The following is an 18,627-nucleotide window of genomic DNA, read 5'->3' as shown; positions in this document are numbered from 1 at the left end:
TACACGATCATGATACTACAGATTTCTCCATACGGATATACTTTGCCTATGTAAATCAGCTGCAGCAAGATATTGGTCGAGTGGCAAGGTCTCATGTAGTCCTGACGCATTTTTTTATAAAAAATCAAAACACAACTCGAGATAAATTCTATTTTAAAAATCAAACATAATATTGTTTTCCCAAAGAATAAACCTTCAACTAAAGAAGTGTCTTCTTTCTGGTCAGTTACCCTCTAATGTTATATCAGGTCAGACTTCAAAACGGTAAATCACTGGTCCTATATTTTTTATTTAAGTAACTGCCATAGGCCTAACAGCCGCGATCTTGCCTAGCAATATTAGGCCTTTGCCTGTTGATTAAACTTATTAATACATTTCATAAACAAAGGTTATCACATGACAGACATTATTAGGGTTACGTATCTACTGTATAGTTCTTGCTGGGCATTTCTTTTTAACAAGTGACCGGAAGTCACAATAATTTTTCGCACTTCCTCAGCATTTCGCGTAGTGTGGCTGACTGCATTCACGACCACAGTGATGTTATACCAGGCTGTTGTTTTCAGCTGTTTCGTGGGAGTTGATTTAAGGTTTCCCAAGATCACACGTTTCCTTTTGGCAACCTCAGTTACAGTACTATCAAGAAAATCTCCTCATCGGAGAAATTAAGCCACCTTTTCTTTATACCTTGACCCTCCATAGTTTCTCACGTATATATGACTGTTACGTTTCATCGGCTGGGTAACTTATGACTGGCTAATATTCCTTCCAGAATGCCTTGTTCCGCACACTAATTGATTTAGTTAAGAATCAAAACAAATACACCAAATCTCTCTCATGCTGAACTAAACTTGAGGTCGCCTTACAAACTGCTAGCAAATCATCATTACCAAGTTCGTACGGACTCCAGATCTTTCGGGGTTACGGTCACCATAACTGCCATGTTAGTGAATCTTGGCGCAGGTCGACTGGTTGCTGTTAATAGCCTATTATATCACTTATAAAATGTGTTAATTATTAAACAAAATTCTTATACTGTATTATAAAACAATCCCATTATATAAATATGTTTTTCTCTCACCAGATACACCACTTCAGAAAATTCTAGAACGTGTTAACATTATAGCCCCACCGAAACTGGTTCTCAGATGTCATGACACATACAACAGCGTGTGAGATGAGTAGCAGTAGAAAAAATGGCGAAAGAAACTGAAAAATGTTAAGGTCTTCTCTAGTACGCCATGTTTGTTTAAGCAGCGACTCGTTTGCCATTACACCAATATACAGTATACTGAACCTGTTGCCGATATATATTTATATATATATATATATATATATATATATATATATATATATATATATACTGTATATATATATATATATATATATATATATAAGAACATAAGAATGGAGAAACTGCAGCGGGCCTATTAGCATACTAGCAGTCCGTTTACACCCAACCCCATATATATACATATATATATATATATATATATATATATATATATATATATATATATATATATATATATATATATATATGGAGCCACTATACTGTACATATACACGCGTTGCGCCAGGAAGCAAGACACACACACACACACACACATAAGGAAGCTATGTTATAAGGCAACTCAACACACACACACACACACACACACAGACACACACAAGGAGGCTATGTTAAAAGGCAACTCAACACACACACACACACACACACACACACACACCCACAAAGAAGCCTTGTTTAAACTCAATTCAACAAACATACAAACTTAAAGAACACGTGTTTTAAGTCAATTAAAAAAACACACACACAAGGAAGCTATATTTTCAGGCAACTCAACACACAGAGGGTTACTGTTTCAATTTGCTTAATTAATGTATATGTTTGGGGGTCCTCCTAATAAAACAACAAGGAGAGGTACAATACAGTTAGGTCCCCTTCATGCTACTTGTAGAGAGAGAGAGAGAGATAAAAAGAAAGAGAGAGAAGGGTGTGTGGGATAGAGAGAGTTACCTTTGTACAGTACTAGGATAGATAGATAGATAATATCTGTGTGTGTGTGTATATCAGTAAAATAACGATGTTGACCATCTAATATATCTTCATGAATAAGGAATGTTACTTTAACATCCGGGTACTGAGTGGGTGGCATTGTGGGTGGGTGGGTGTGGGAGGAGCGTGACTGCTTTAGGGAGTCACATTGGGATTTTTACTTTGATATCCGGGTGGGCATGGCATTTTGCTTGAGTGGTAGGGTCATTGGGTGGGTGAGGGAGGAGCTTGCCTATTTTGGGAGGGGTGTGGGTGTCACTGACTAATATGCAGCATAATGTATATTGCGATCATTCCCCAGTCTTTTAGTCACTCTCGGTCAGAGCCACACAAGTGCCACATCTCACGTATTAAAAGTGACTTCCCCTGACAGACACCTTAAATCAAGTCTGGCACACCTCCATAGCCAAATACAACTAAGCCTGAAAAGAACGTAACCAAGACTATCATCACCATGTACTGTCACGGAGTCGCCACCACCACCCTCGCCTTCTCCCTCGCCTTCCTAGCCTCCGTCAGCGCTGTCCCTACTATGTTCGTGGCGTATAATGGTAAGTTGTATCACTGTCATGTTTCTACCACACACCACTGTCATGTTTCTACCACACACCACTGTCATGTTTCTACCACCACACCCCTCTGTCGTGTTTCTACCACACACCACTGTCATTTTTCTACCACACACCACTCATGTTTCTACCACCACACCACTGTCATGTTTCTACCACACACCACTGTCATGTTTCTACCACCACACCCCTCTGTCATGTTTCTACCACACACAACTGTCATGTTTCTACCACACACAACTGTCATGTTTCTACCACACACCAAGTGTCACGTTTCTACCACACAACTGTCATGTTTCTACCACACACTACTGTCATGTTTCTACCACACACTACTGTCATGTTTCTACCACACACCACTGTCATGTTTCTACCACCACACCCCTCTGTCATGTTTCTACCACTTATCACTTTCATGTTTCTACCACACACAATTGTCATGTTTCTACCACACACCACTGTCATGTTTCTACCACACACTACTGTCATGTTTCTACCACACACTACTGTCATGTTTCTACCACACATCACTGTCATGTTTCTACCACACACAATTGTCATGTTTCTACCACACACAACTATCATGTTTCTACCACACACCACTGTCATGTTTCTACCACACAACTGTCATGTTTCTACCACACACTACTGTCATGTTTCTACACCACACCACTGTCATGTTTCTACCACACACAATTGTCATGTTTCTACCACCACAACTGTCATGTTTCTACCACACACAACTGTCATGTTTCACCACACACCAAGTGTCACGTTTCTACCACACACAGCTGTCATGTTTCTACCACACACTACTGTCATGTTTCTACCACACACCACTGTCATGTTTCTACCACACACTATGTCATGTTTCTACCATACACTACACTACTGTCATGTTTCTACCACACACCACTGTCATGTTACTACAACACACAACTGTCATGTTTCTACCACACACCACTGTCATGTTTCTACCACACAATTGTCATGTTTCTACCACACACAACTGTCATGTTTCTACCACCACACAATTGTCATGTTTCTACCACACACCACTGTCATGTTTCTACCATACACAACTGTCATGATTCTACCATACACCACTGTCATGTTTCTACCACACACCACTGTCATGTTTCTACCACACACCACTCATGTTTCTACCACACACAACTGTCATGTTTCTACCACACACCACTGTCATGTTTCTACCACACACAACTGTCATGTTTCTACCACACACCACTGTCATGTTTCTACCACACACAACTGTCATGTTTCTTCCACACACTGTAACGGTCACAGTTACACCGATGATATATTAACACCTACTGTACACCAATTCATCTACCTCAGTTACCCAGAGAGATTAGATCGCCTGCAACTACCTAGCTTATACTACAGATGGGCGAGGGGCGACCAAATCGAAGTGTATAAACATCTCAGGGGGCACTACTCGGTCGAATATACATACCTGGAGCTGGCGCACGTCCGCCCCACAAGGGGTCACAGCTCAAGGTTGAAGAAGAATCAAGTCCAGAAAACTGCGAGGGTAAACTTTTTCGGAGTGAGAATTGTGTACTCTTGGAACAATCTGCTAGAGAGCGTTGTGACGGCACAGGGTGTGAGCTCATTCAAGGCCAGACTTGACCAACACTGGAGCAGGTTCCGATATATTCAGGAGCCAATGCATGCCCAGTGCTTGCCAACAATGCGAAAGAGACGTGATCGACCGCCCAAGCGGCTAACGAGCCGGTCAGTGGCAAAGAGGATAAAAGTAAATATTATGCTACATCGCTCATAAAACATGCATGACTAGTTCTTAAGTTACCCATTGAAAGCGCATTTTCTCTCTAAACGAGGTACTGTGGTGGAGTCCTCCCCTACAAGCACCGAACCTTCTCGAATACCCCAGCCTACGACTCCAGCGCCGCCCACGGAGCGGGGGTCAACTATCTACCCACGCCTACCCCCGCCTTATAAGGCCTGACACCGTTGTGACCAGCTCTCTTTTTTCTACCCAGTGCCATCAGCAAGCACCACCTCCTCCTCCGCGCCAGCCTGGCGGCTGCAGTTCCGCCAGCGACCTTGGCGTCCCTCAAGCCGCGTGTCCCTCCTCTGGGCACCCTCACCACCCAGCTCTCTCTACTCAACGCTTATTACCATTCTACCTACCCAGCAATAAGCTGCATTGTACATCCAATACAATATGTATACAGTGAGCACATTGTGAGTTTCCTTTCCATCCCATCCTGAGTGTGAACCAATATCTCATACCCCTACAAATGGTGACCCCCGGAGATTCGCACTCACACATGATGGAGGAGAAACTGATCACTCTCCCAGTCTTCAAGCAACATGGAAGACTGGCTTATCCACACAGAAGCAGCTCTCATCGGCTCTACAGCTACTGTCTCTACACCGCAGGTTAGACACCCTAGAGCAGCTCTGCTACTCTAAGCAGACACCAGCTCCTCTTCCTGCCCCAAGCACCAAGTCCTACCGACCCCAACAAACCCGTCCTGCCTCAGACGCCGCCCCCAGCCCAGCAGTACCCCCTGCCCCTGCTCCTGACGCGGCCCCTGCTCCTGACGCGGACCCACACACCCCTCTTTTCTCCCTCAGGTACCCCCTGCTACTGTCCTACACCCTGCTGCTGTCGTGGACCCTGCTGCTGTCATGCACCCTGCTGCTGTCATGGACACTCTTCCTAACGCAGCCCCTGCTCCTGACCCAGGCCCACACACCCCAGCAGGCGCATCTGAGGACTCTGTACCTGTCGCGAGGGAAGCACATCATTCATCGCCTCCACAACCCTCCTTCTCCCTCTTTTCTCCCACAGATCTCGTGTGTCTAGACAGAGTTGCCCCCCCCCCTAGCGGCCGGCTCATTCACGCCCTCGCCGTTATGTCCCACATGTGGCATGCACCGCCCGTTCTGCCTCACATGTGGCACGCAACTCTGCCAACCTCCAGCCTCCCACCGCGCCCGGAGGGGAAGGGGAGTATTGTAGTGGAGTCCTCCCCTACAAGCACCGAACCTTCTCGAATACCCCAGCCTACGACTCCAGCGCCGCCCACGGAGCGGGGGTCAACTATCTACCCACGCCTACCCCCGCCTTATAAGGCCTGACACCGTTGTGACCAGCTCTCTTTTTTCTACCCAGTGCCACCAGCAAGCAACACCTCCTCCACCGCGCCAGCCTGGCGGCTGCAGTTCCGCCAGGCTGGCGGCTGCCGCTCCGCCAGCGACCTTGGCGTCCCTCAAGCCGCGTGTCCCTCCTCTGGGCACCCTCACCACCCAGCTCTCTCTACTCAACGCTTATTACCATGCTACCTACCCAGCAATAAGCTGCATTGTACATCCAATACAATATGTATACAGTGAGCACATTGTGAGTTTCCTTTCCATCCCATCCTGAGTGTGAACCAATATCTCATACCCCCACAGTACCGTCGATTTTTTTATCTTGCCTGAAATGCAAGGATGTAACAGGTTATATTAGATTTGGTGAAGATAGTCTGCGTTAGGGTAGTCATATTACGTTAGGTTATATGAGATTTGGTTAGGATAGGCTATGCTAGGGCAGGTCAAATTAGGTTATTGTCCATACAAGATTTTTACAAACAAATAATGAACGTTTCAAAATGTTACCTCACGAATGACAGGTCTCCAAGTGTAATGAAACCTTGTGACAGCCTGTGTGTGTGTGTGTAGAAGGAATATATCTCTATCTCCTTATACTTTTGGAGACAGAAAGTTATAGGTTTTTTGTTCACTACGAAACGCAATAGAATAGTTTTACTTCAATGTTTAATCGTGGTTTTGAAAGTGTTAGTACTATAGTAAAAATAATAATAATAATTAATTGAAGTCTTGGTAATGTACAAGTTTAGGATTCAAATTGTACAATAGTTGTGGTGAAAAATATTATTACTCTCCTTGGAAAATACATCCGAAAAGTTTATTGAGTTTTGTCTATCGTGTTAATGTTAAAGCAAATGAGTTTGTTTTTGATTCTCGGGAAAAAAGAAATTGGTAAAATACTTCTGAGACCGAAAGGGGTAACTATTATTATTTGTTACAGGTGGTGAGAATTCTGGCCAGCCCACTACCCTCCACTGTGTACCCAACACTGATGGCGCCACACCCTCCTTCACGTGAGTATACGTACATTCATACTTACACATTGATAATCACACAAACAAAAAAACCCACATGCAACTGAACATACCATACAATCTCTGAGCATTCGTCATATAGGTGTGTAAAGGTTATCTGCAGCTAAAAAATTGGTCTGGGTGGTGCAGGTGCCGCCCCTTGAGCCAAGAACCCGCTCCACAAGGTCCCGACAGCCCCATCGTCGAGGAGGTGGAGGAGGAAGAGTCGACGTCCCCAGGCCAGGTGGGGAACGAGGAGGACCAGATGGACGACGAGGCATTGCATTACCCAGGGAGGTCCCGGGAGCACGTCAACATTCAGGGATGTGGACCCCACATGGTGTACGTCGCCGAGCTGAACATGTAAGTCAATAGGTGCTTAAGTCAACACATACTTCAGTCAATGCAAATGCTCACGTTAACAGGTGCTTACATTAAGAGATGCTTGAGTCAACAAGTGTGTATGCCAACAGGTGTCAACAGATGTTTATGTCAACAGGTTAACGTATATTTCTGCATTTATCCTTTACTTTCAGCTCCCAGCGGCAATGAACTTGAATGAGTCAATGATGTTTAAAGACTTTAATATTTTAAGATGTATTCCTTAATTAAGTTCGATGTTTTGGTTTTAAGTTCAGGCGTTCATGAGACTTTTTTTAATCGGTCTATATTTTGTATGTATTTTATTATTGTTGGTATAATGATAACTAGCATGTGTTCTGGTGTCGTGGAAGACCCTGGCTCGCTCTCTCTCTGTCATCATTACTGTCACTGAGGTTGGGTGTCTCACATGAGAGGAAGAGGTTTCTCTTTCTCTCTCTTCCATGCCACTAAGAGTGTTGTTGTGTTGTATTACAGGTGTGAAGAAGTTGTGCACCACCTGATACCACCTACCATGAGTGACCCTCGTATGGCCGTTTGGTTCAGCTGGTATCATTCACTACTCAGCCGATCCAACAACCCCAGACCAACCTCAAATTAACCCCAGGACCAGCTAGAGGTTGACCCAAGACCAGCTAGAGGTTAACCCAGGACCCCAAGACCCGCTAGAAGTTAACCTGAGACCCAAGACTAGCTTGAGGTTAACCTGAGACCAAGACCAGCTTGAGGTTAACCCGAGACCCAAGACCAGCTTGAGGTTAACCCGAGACCCAAGACCCGCTAGAGGTTAACCCGAGACCCAAGACCCGCTAGAGGTTAACCCGAGACCCAAGACCCGCTAGAGGTTAACCCGAGACGAAAAGACGAGCTAGAGATTAACCCCAGAACCAAGACCAGCTGAAGGTTAACCTGAGACCCAAGACCAGATAGAGGTTAACCCGAGACCCAAGACCAGATAGAGGTTAACCCGAGACCCAAGACCAGATAGAGCTTAACCCCAGAACCAAGACCAGCTTGAGGTTAACCTGAGACCCAAGACCAGATAGAGGTTAACCTGAGACCCAAGACCAGCTAGAGGTTAACCAGAGACTCAACACGAACTAGAAGTTAACCCCAAACCAGCCTCAAGTTACCCAACACTACCAAGACGTTAACAAGGTCATCGTTCTTGTAAGAGAGAAACGATCATTTTGCTGGACTAAATTGTTCAATAAGACAGCAAGGTTGGAGATGGCCATTGACATATTTGCATATTTCAACACTTATTAAATTAATTTGTTAATTTTGCATACGTTAACAAATTTAGAGAATGGATATTAATGAATTTGCATATATTAATCTACTAACGGAACAGATATTGATAAATGTACATATTTTGAGTAATATAAATATACACATATAGATAACCAGTAATTTGAAGAACTTTAGATGTTGTTTAATAATATGGCAGTTACTAAGAGTCGTGCAAAAAATTATAAAATATCTATCTAAAGTAACATTCCAAGAAGATACCTTTACTGAAGTAATTAATTATAAGTTGGAAATTTACGTTAAGATAACATTATATCATTAATATCTAATTAATTAAATTACCTTAGCGTTTAGAAGATATGATAAAAAATATATCCACAAGATTTTTGCTTTATTGGGCATTATGTCTTAATTGATAGTAATTAGGCTTAGAAACTGTAATTAGGTACATGTACTCTATTTGGTTTCAGTACAAGATGATTTCGTGTCGGCTTGGCAGCACGTCTGAGTCGAGTAGTTGGTAGCTATGTGTGTGTGTGTAATATCCAAAATTTACTGATTCCTGTCAATAAATTAAATGAAAAAAAAATGCATTTTTTCATCATGCACCATAAAAACAATGTATTTTCATTACTATAGTTTATAATATTCCCGAGAGTACCCACAACCTTCTTACCTTGGGCTGCGCAACAGGGATCATGGAGACGTGGGTACCATTTGGACAATGAAAGGAAGAGAGTAGGAGGGAGAGGGTTTGGGTAGATGGGTTGGCATTTTCATCTGAATGCAAGTTAAATTTTCTTCCTAACTGGATATGAGAACTTAACTGATCCCCTTAAGTTACGACATAGAGGTGGATACTTAAAGCTTCCGAAGTTAATTTTTCTTCCCAATGGTCACATGTGAACATTTTGAACTGGCTCAGTAAAGCTACGAAATAAAAGATGTATTATCACAAGTTTATCAGGTGTTGGATGATGCCGTCCCTCAGAATTTTTTTAAAGTTTGAAAATGCATGATGTGAGACCTAAAAGTTTTCTGCTGCACTGCCTCTATCCTTCTTGGATAGCGAGGTGACAGCGGCTAAGTTACAGTCTCTAAGCACTTTCCTTTGATTCAGTGAGTTTCCTAACAGTAGTCTTAATGAAGTGCATAGTTCGTCTGCTAACTCTTTTATCTGTGCTCCGTCCACTTCCTTCACGTTGCCTAACAAAACGGTTATGAAAACGCTGAATTTTCAGTTATATTATAGTGGACATTGTTGTAGTTTATGCAAATGTGTTATAAATGGATATTTTTAAAATAAATGCTACTTAACATTTGTGGGTATGAAGAACGGCGTTTATGCAGCCCGGGCGGCGGAGTGATTTGTTGTGACGGCGGGAAGCGTCGAGCAACGGTGTTGAGGAAGTGATGAATAAATTTTTTTCCGGTCTGAAAGCACAGGAATTCCCGCAGTGTGGACAGTCTCTATTTAAAGGAACAATGCCGTGGTCTTTGTACAATTGAAGAGTCTCGTTGTCTTTATCCGCAAATTCGCAAATTACGTCCATATACAATCTTCACACGTCATGCTGAAAATGATACTGCTGCGAGCCCAGGTGAAGCGCAGCACCGGAGCGCGGCCTCAATATCGCTGGGAAAACAAATAAGTGTGTGCCTAGGCGCCTAGTTATCTATGAAAGGAAAAAAAATGCGCAAGAAATGATTATTATATCAGAACTCGTTCATAAAAATAAAGTAAGAAAATAAACATTTATTTAACATATTGATAATATATGTAGTATAGTGAACTAGGTTTTTGTGTGCCCATCAGTAGCTTGACTCAGCCACAAGGCGTCAGTTGGGCTCTGTTGACAGTGGTGCATCTATTTTGTTGGTGTCTTGAATATTTTAGCATTTTTCATTGAAATTATTGATCATTCTGAAATTTAGTTAACATATTGATAATATATAGCGTAGTGCAGTGTTGATTTAAAGAAAATAATCTTGAATTACACCTAGTGAACTTAAAATTTTATTGGTGAAATGACACATGAAGCATAGGTCCACTGAAAGGTGAATTCTCCTCCATCCCCACTGCCTTGTCTTCACCCTTCTCCACCCCCACTTCTAATTCCCATCATCATCATCAACCAGGAACCTTCTACAAACACACCTCAAAGTAAGTGTACTGTACTGCATCGGTACATTTGCATTACACCGTACTCTGTTAGAAAGTAAAAAAATATATATTTTTAGTTATTTATGTGTTTAGACCGAATATGACCTTCATTTTTGGCGGAAATTAGCGGGGGTTTTCTTAGCGATTTTTTTTTTCGATTGGCGTTTTCCGAAAAAAAAATGGCTAAGCGACTATAAAATACAAAAAAAAAAAACACTAGAAAAACAAAACAAAACCTAACCTAACCTAACTTAACTGAGTCTCACCATATGATGGAATCGACTATTTCACTGGTTGCTGGCGTTGATTCTCACATAACGGGGGAATAGGAGGGCAGCTTTTTCCAAGAATTTATGACGGACATTACCAGAAGAATCATGAATGAATATTTATCTTGCTAGGTATTGCTTATTTATCTTGCTAGGTATTGGTTTAGGAAGTGTTACCGGATACCAGGCCTTTTAATCCACTCCTTTAAGTCACGCCAAACCCTCTCAATTGTTTCTGTGTGTCTATCGGGCTGGGCTGGATCTATAAAATTTTCTGAGTGATTAATCATGTGGTGTTCGTAACCATTATCACAATTTTTTTTTAGATGCAGGCCAAGAATCACTGTATATAATAGGGCCAATTGCAAGATCAGCCGTGGTGTACACCATGCCATGGTATCCCGGCAGTCGTAATACAATAGAGTGAAAATTTTGTGATTATTCAAGATGGGCCATGGTGGTACCCAACTGTCGTTTGTTTTTACTTCATCGTAGTGTAGTCAGGTGTACCAACTGGCGGAAGACCTGGTGGGTTGGTATGCTTGCACCCTGAAAACGTTGTCAGTGGCACAAACGTTTGCTCTTGCTACACGATTTACGAGCATAAAAAACTTGAATCCCAAGCTAAGGTGCACCTCATTTTCGTATTTTCTTGGATTATAAGCCAATTCTGGGAGTAAAATACGATCATTTACAGTGAATATAGGTAAATAAAGCCTGTGACAACCATAAAAACGTAGGAATTGAGTGTAATACTTGTTCCTTTCATGAACTTGGGTTTGGGTGAGTGTAATAAAGAGAACTATGGCCTGTTCTGTGGATGAAGTCAGTAGAATATACCAAAGTACAGTATTAGGTATTATAATTTTGTTATGACAGTGATGAACTCACTGTACAGATGAATTGGGATAAAATCTTGAAAAAATATCACCATAACTGTTAGTTTTCTATCAAACAGGAAATTATCTTTATACCAAAATTTTTACTTTCATATTATACAAGGCCAGTTATCTACAAGATATGAAAACTTGAGATACTGTTTCCTCCTTTTCTCCACCTGATTATAGTAATGCAATAAATACCCTTTCAAAAAAACAAGACATGAACACTTTCCCAATGTCAGGGGTAAAAATGTAGACAATATGTTAAGACATGGACTAAACCAGAAGTCGGAGAAAAGTCTCTGCTGTTTAAATAATCTTTTATTTGGAAAAATATTACATGTAAATACTGTATATGGATCCTCACCAGAGAGCCTTCATATAGTTAGTGTGCAGACATTTGTTTCCAAGGCATCTACTCAACTATTATTGAAATGAAGACATGTTAGGTTAGATTAGGTTCATCTTGTGAGCAAATGTCATGGAACCCGTATACAGTAGGTATCGCCATAAAATTTTACCAACTAATCATAGACTAATGATGTTAAACATAGAACAAGATGATAATTAAATGGTTTAAAAATATCCTCAATACAGTCTGCAATGTTAATTGCAAATCATTCCTGCATTTTTTAATGTTTAAAATAAACTGTGATAATAATAAGGATAAGAATACACTGATAATGCTTATTTCAGAATATAGCCTTTATTAAAAGCAGGATATGTTATAATATATGGATGATCAGGAGTAAAGTATTTTAAAAGAAAAATCATCCACAAATTTCACAAATAAATTAATATGTAATATCCACGTATGTATGCAGAGTGTAAAATAAAAAAAAATAATAATTAAGGCATACAGTACGTTATGATTTCTCCAATGTATATGTTCAGAAAATTCCAGAAACTGCATTTTTTCTGGTCTATGAGTAATTTGGGGATTTTACGGCAAGTCTCCAAATTTTTCTGTTCCGAGTCTGGGAACCAGTTCCGAGGTTAGGTTAGAAAGCAAATTCCAGAATCTTCCCTGGAACCGGAAAAATTCCCCATCAATCAAATGATACCAAGATTTATTTCTTCGGTATTGGTGAAAGGTGAATAGTCAGCTGTATCTCTACCTGTAAGTGAAAATAAAGTCATTAATACTGTGTTAGTTGAATTTGCGAATTCTGAAACATCTATATTTATGAGGGTTAATATTTATAAGTTTCCAACATCTAAATATTGCGGGTTATTTTGTCTGTTAAAAAAAAAATAAAAAATTCCAAAGGAAACTCAGATTTGTTTGGTTTGATATGCAACACACACTAAAAAAATTATTGTTTTTTTCTAATGTACTGTAGTGTATATTATGGTGATTCCAAAACTTTGATCCATTTTTTTGGAGAAATTCATAGAAAAAAAATTATAAGCCCTTTACTATTTTAATAATCTATATAAAAATGTTAACCTAACCTACCTAACTTAACCTAACTGGAAACTGAATTAACTATCATAAAATAAAGTATACTGTCTTTCATATTTTAACGGTTGGATTAAGGACAAAGTCACTTAGATTAATTTCTGGTTACAGTTAATTAGTCAAGTCTGACATATTTCTGTTGTCATCATTAGAATGTACGTATATCACATTTATTGAAGATTCATAATTTCATTATCTTTGAATATCCAAGAATTGTAATATGAAAACAATTAACGGTAAAGGGAGTCATACCTGTGATTACTTTCTACAATTATTACATCTAGCTATAATTGAGTGGAGCATCAAGGTCGTAATACCTGAAATATTGTTATTAAATATTATCATCAATGACTTCTTTTGGTATTAAACAATACAATTTGGTGCTAATTTTTTCCTTTTACATAAAGTAGCTTTAGTGTATAGGGTGAAACATCTATCATGAAGTGATTGTCATTTGAACTTTATGGAGTCTGAATTTGTAAAAAAATAAGACTAATGTGTTTAATCTACTCATAATCAATTTGGTAAAATGAATGTTTAGGTCATCCACCTACTTGACATTTGAAAAAACATAATTTCAATGTCACCAAACGTAACCTAACCCAACTTAACTAATCTAACGTAACCTAACTTAACTGGTAAAAATCGGTCAACTTAAAATCATTAAATTCGCTGGATGGCCAAAAAGATAATAATATTATCAATACCATTTACTTTAGAAGGACTTATTCATTTTTGTTGAAATCATGGGCATACTGTCAATGGCAAAGTTAATTAATATCACCACTCCAACTGTTGGCCCAAACAAGTCTTAAAGTAGTTCTTTCTTGTAATACATTGAGTCACTAAGGGAATTAAAAAAATGAAACATGAATTTAGGTCACTGAATTTATCTTATTAGTAGCAAATTGTTGTTAAACTGATACACAAATGAAACATGCCTGGGAAGTACCTAGCACTAGTTACCTGGCATATTTGGACTTATTAAAATATGAAATCTAGGCTAATAAGTAATTATACTAAGGAAATAATTATTTTGGTAGTGCTGGACGGATATTAATTGCGCTCATTACGAAAATTGGGACGATATTAATTCTGATAAAGGACGTCCATTGACCATCACGGATGGAGCAGTTTGGATTCACCTGGCATTGGTTACCCGGCATATTTGGACTTATTAAAGTGTGAAATTTATGCTACAAAGTATTTATACTAAGGAAATAATTATTTTGGTAGTGCTGGACTGTTATTAATTGCCCTCATTACGAAAATTGGGTCGATATTAATTCTGATAAAGGACGTCATTCACCATCCCAGAGGAAGCTGTTCTCACCACTCTTTACGACTTTTTTTTAGTTTAATTTGATTTCAATACATTTCTACACATAAATTAGTTGTATTAGTTATCTTAAAGGCTTTCCTTTTATGATGGTTCGGCGAATTTGGAGGATATAAACGGCGATGAGACAAGTAGAGGCTGGCGGCATTTTTCGTACACAAACATGGACCGCTTTTAAAAAGAACAATACAATTCTGCATGTGCTGTTCTATATGGAGTATATCGTATAAAAAATATTATTCCTTTGCAGATTGATACATTTTATGTCCATCCAAATCAATGTTCTTTCTTTTGGTTTCAAAAATAGTTCCCTCGTAGTGATCATCGGACGTGTACCACGAAATTTCCCCATGTTCCAATAACGAATCGTACATATTTTTCTTCTTTTTTTTAGCCAAAAACGCTTCTTGCATAACAACCATGGGAGTACCACAGCATGGTATACACCACGGCTGATCTTGCATTTGGGCCATAGAACCAGGCCGGATATATTTCAAAATTAGAGGCACTAAAGTTTCCCGGTCACGCTTCTCATGTAGTGGCTCGACCAACGGAATCACAAACTTAATTTTTGAGACTCTTTCGATCCCCCCAAAGATCCACACTTGGCTTAAGATGCGTCCGCGTTCGTATTTCCTTCGAACAGTTAGTCTCGTCAATTTCAGCAGCAATTCCAGGCCCTCCAATAGCTTGTGGATTTTCAAACCAGAATTGCGTTACTTCACTACAGTAACTCCGCCAGTCTACAGACGTATTAGTTGACAGTTTCAAGCACTCAATTACGGCCTTGTGGTCCCAAAGGCGAGACAACCAATAATTGATAAATAAAAGTAATTTCCATTGCTGAAAACGGCACCTTTCTAAAAATGTTCCCTTATAATCACTGACAGTGTACGAACACCTACGTCTCTTGTTTTTCTTTGGGATAAGGGACGTGTTATCACCGCCACATATGTTGTTCTTTGGCTACCAAAGGTTGTAAATATTATAGTAAAACAATTGTTATAAGAGGCGCAGGCCCTTATAATGGGTCAGGTGAATTTCTTACGTATATTTTTATAATCTAATCAGAGATTGAGCTTGCCAGGAAAAAGAGAAATGGACGTCAAATACACACGCTGTTAACACTAGTTCACAAACTCAGCAAGGCTGCGAACAAGGAACTATTAACAGGGATATGTTAGATTTTGGAGATTATACAGGTTTACAGAATAGTTCAGGAGATTAATGACTTGCTTAAATAGACAACCGACACTAACTTAACTACAAATATCAGATTCTCTGATGTTTGGGCATCAAAATAATCTAACTTCAGTAGGAATTGGAAATTCATGGTTATCCCCAGGGACAATATCATAGGATTCGACTCTCACTGACCATCACCACGACCTCATCTGCAAATTTGGTAAGAAGCTTCTACACCATCCTCGACAACGGCTCCTAGTACCACCTGAGATCCCCAGCCCGAGAATTGCTGTTCGACACCACAACCGCATCCAGCCCATACGTGCACGAACTGACCGCTATAAGAACAGCCCAGTCCCAAATTTGAGCTTTTCCCAATCTAGTTATTATATATCTTATTTGTGTCACTTATGTTACTTGTATATTATTTGTAATTCGAAACCCATTCCCCAAATATGTAACTGTATATTTTCAGCCTTCTGGCTGCCAAGCTCTTTCAATAAACAGTTGATTATTATTAGGATGCCATTCGTACTGGCAGACTCGACACTCACTTACTTAACAAGTGCTACTAACAATAAAGACAGTTGAAGCTTTCAACATCACTCACAAGGGATCTTGAATGCTTCAACTGTAGTAATAAGACACATCTAAGTTGACTCAAAACAATGGTGTTCTCTCTCACATTCAAACTCACTTTATACAGAGGTTGGTTTCAGGATGTCAGATAAATGGATGGCACTCAAGCTTGGGAGCGATGAGAAAACGGACGGCTCGGATGGCAGACTCAATAAAGAAGGCATAGCTACATGTTTTGTGGGCAATTGAGAGTAATATGAATCATCTGATTTTATGTTAACTGACGTGGACGACCGTGGTCATTACACTGCTGTAATGGGCACTATTTTCCTCTTTATACTGTTTCAAATACTTATTCTTTTTATTCCTCATTATATTTATATACTTATATTCTTGCTCATATCTATCTTTTATATTAACCTTTTCTGGTGTATTTATATTAATAATTTCATATTCTATGTCTTTCTCTCTATAAGTATATATCTTATATTTCTTTGCTTATAGTTTCTAAGTCAATATTCTTTTCTTTACTTCATTTCTTCTTTCATATATATTTTTGTATTTTCTGAATTTTATGCCCTTACGTTCTGTCAATTATACCCTGTTTTAGTTATATTCTAAACCATGGATTAATCTGCAAAACCATGTCATTCTTACTATAACACTTGTTATACTTACAACGGTAGCCTGCCACCACCCAGACTTTTATTAGAATATAACATATCTTAGTGAACTGTTAGGTAGCGTGCTAGCGAGCTTCTAGGCACGTGAGTTACAATAGTTATTTTCTGAGAACGAATGGGTAGAAGGAATAGAGCGGTGTTACTCGTTATTTACTAATTCATAAGGAGTGAACAAGATGTTAATCAAGTACACGCAGACCAGACTGGACCACTTAGGTCTTACTTTACCATTCATAAAAAAGATCTTCAATTACATATTACATAATTAAACAAATGTTATATTATTTCTTTGACAAATAAGTTGGTTATTATACACGTTCAGGTAGGACTGGACCCTTAGGTCTTACTTTTACAAGTAGCAAAATAACAATTTCCCAAATTAATAAATTTTTTATGACCATATTATTTCGGAATGAACAACATGGCATTTTCCCCTCAGTTGATGTACTCAACTCACATAACAGATTTACTGGTACTATCAATATTTATGAGTTCACTACTCAACATGGGATAACTATATTTCTGCTAATTATCCCCAATCATATACAACAATAATACTTTGGCCCATATAATTGTAAGGAGTGCCCCAGGGTGTCACACTGGTGTCACCACAACAAACAAAGAACACTGTTAGGGTCGGTTGTAGTCCGACACACTGCAGAGGGAGTTCGGGCCTAGTTCCCTGGGTGAGGACTCGACCAAATTTAATCGTGCCCAATGAACGACATCCTGCAAAGTAGCCAGCTGGTGTGCAGCTACTGGTCCCCCGGTGACTGTTGGGTATTCAGCTAACACACACACTGTGCTGAGATAATGATGGAGAAGTGTCAGAGATGTGACAATATTAACTCAATCACAAACAATCTTTCGTCTAGCAACGACAGACGATATTTACGTTACATTAATTCTTTCACTGGGTAGATGCCAACTTCACTGTTACAACATGAACACTGATATTCACAAAATTCACTGAGTTAAACTTACTTAATATGGCGGGCAGAGAATCGTATACATACCTAAGATAATGATGGAGAAGCGTCAGAGATGTGACGCTACTCCTCACGCACAAGTTTATATATGGCTAACTGGTAACTCAGGCCTGTGCGGAACACATGCCAGAAAGGCTAATCACGCAATGACAGAAATTACATTCAACTCAGTTGCTGTACATTTAACTATGAAAAGCAATGCCATGGGTCAGGTGAATTTCTCACGTATATTTTTATAATTTAATCAGAGATTGAGCTTGCCAGGAAAAAGTGGAATTACACACGCTGTTAACACTAGTTTCACAAACTCAGCAAGGCTGCGAACAAGGAATTATTAGGGATAAGTTAGATTTTGGAGACTATACAGGTTGACAGAATTAGTTCAGGAGATTAATGACTTTCTTAAATAGACAACTGACACTAACTAAACAACAAACGTCTGAGTCTCTGATGGTTGGGCATCAAAATAATCTTACTTCAGTAGCAATTGGAAATTCATGGTTATCTCCAGGGACAATATCATGGGATGCCATTCGTACTGGCAGACTCGACACTCACTTACTTAACAAGTGTCACTAACAATACTTTTTACTTTACTTTTATCCTCTTCGCCACTAATCGGCTTTTTAGCCGCTTGGGCGATCGGTCACGTC

At 39.7% G+C, this 18,627-nt stretch overlaps 1 protein-coding gene across 1 annotated transcript; it reads left to right on the top strand.

Moving 5' to 3' along the window:
- Positions 1-2,325: 2,325 nt before the first annotated feature.
- LOC121872913 lies at positions 2,326-8,000 on the top strand. The gene is made up of 4 exons (XM_042376019.1): positions 2,326-2,610; positions 6,719-6,791; positions 6,942-7,154; positions 7,650-8,000. Exons 1-4 carry the CDS (start codon positions 2,514-2,516, stop codon positions 7,771-7,773), a joined length of 507 nt encoding a protein of 168 aa, XP_042231953.1. The 5' UTR covers positions 2,326-2,513; the 3' UTR covers positions 7,774-8,000.
- The last annotated feature ends 10,627 nt before the right edge of the window (positions 8,001-18,627 follow it).

This window comes from Homarus americanus, unplaced genomic scaffold (genome assembly GCF_018991925.1).
Source record: "Homarus americanus isolate GMGI-L3 unplaced genomic scaffold, GMGI_Hamer_2.0 scaffold11022, whole genome shotgun sequence".
In the NCBI taxonomy this organism is placed as follows: domain Eukaryota; kingdom Metazoa; phylum Arthropoda; class Malacostraca; order Decapoda; family Nephropidae; genus Homarus; species Homarus americanus.
Note: the sequence above shows the minus strand (reverse complement) of the source record. Positions and strands in the feature narration are given on the sequence as shown.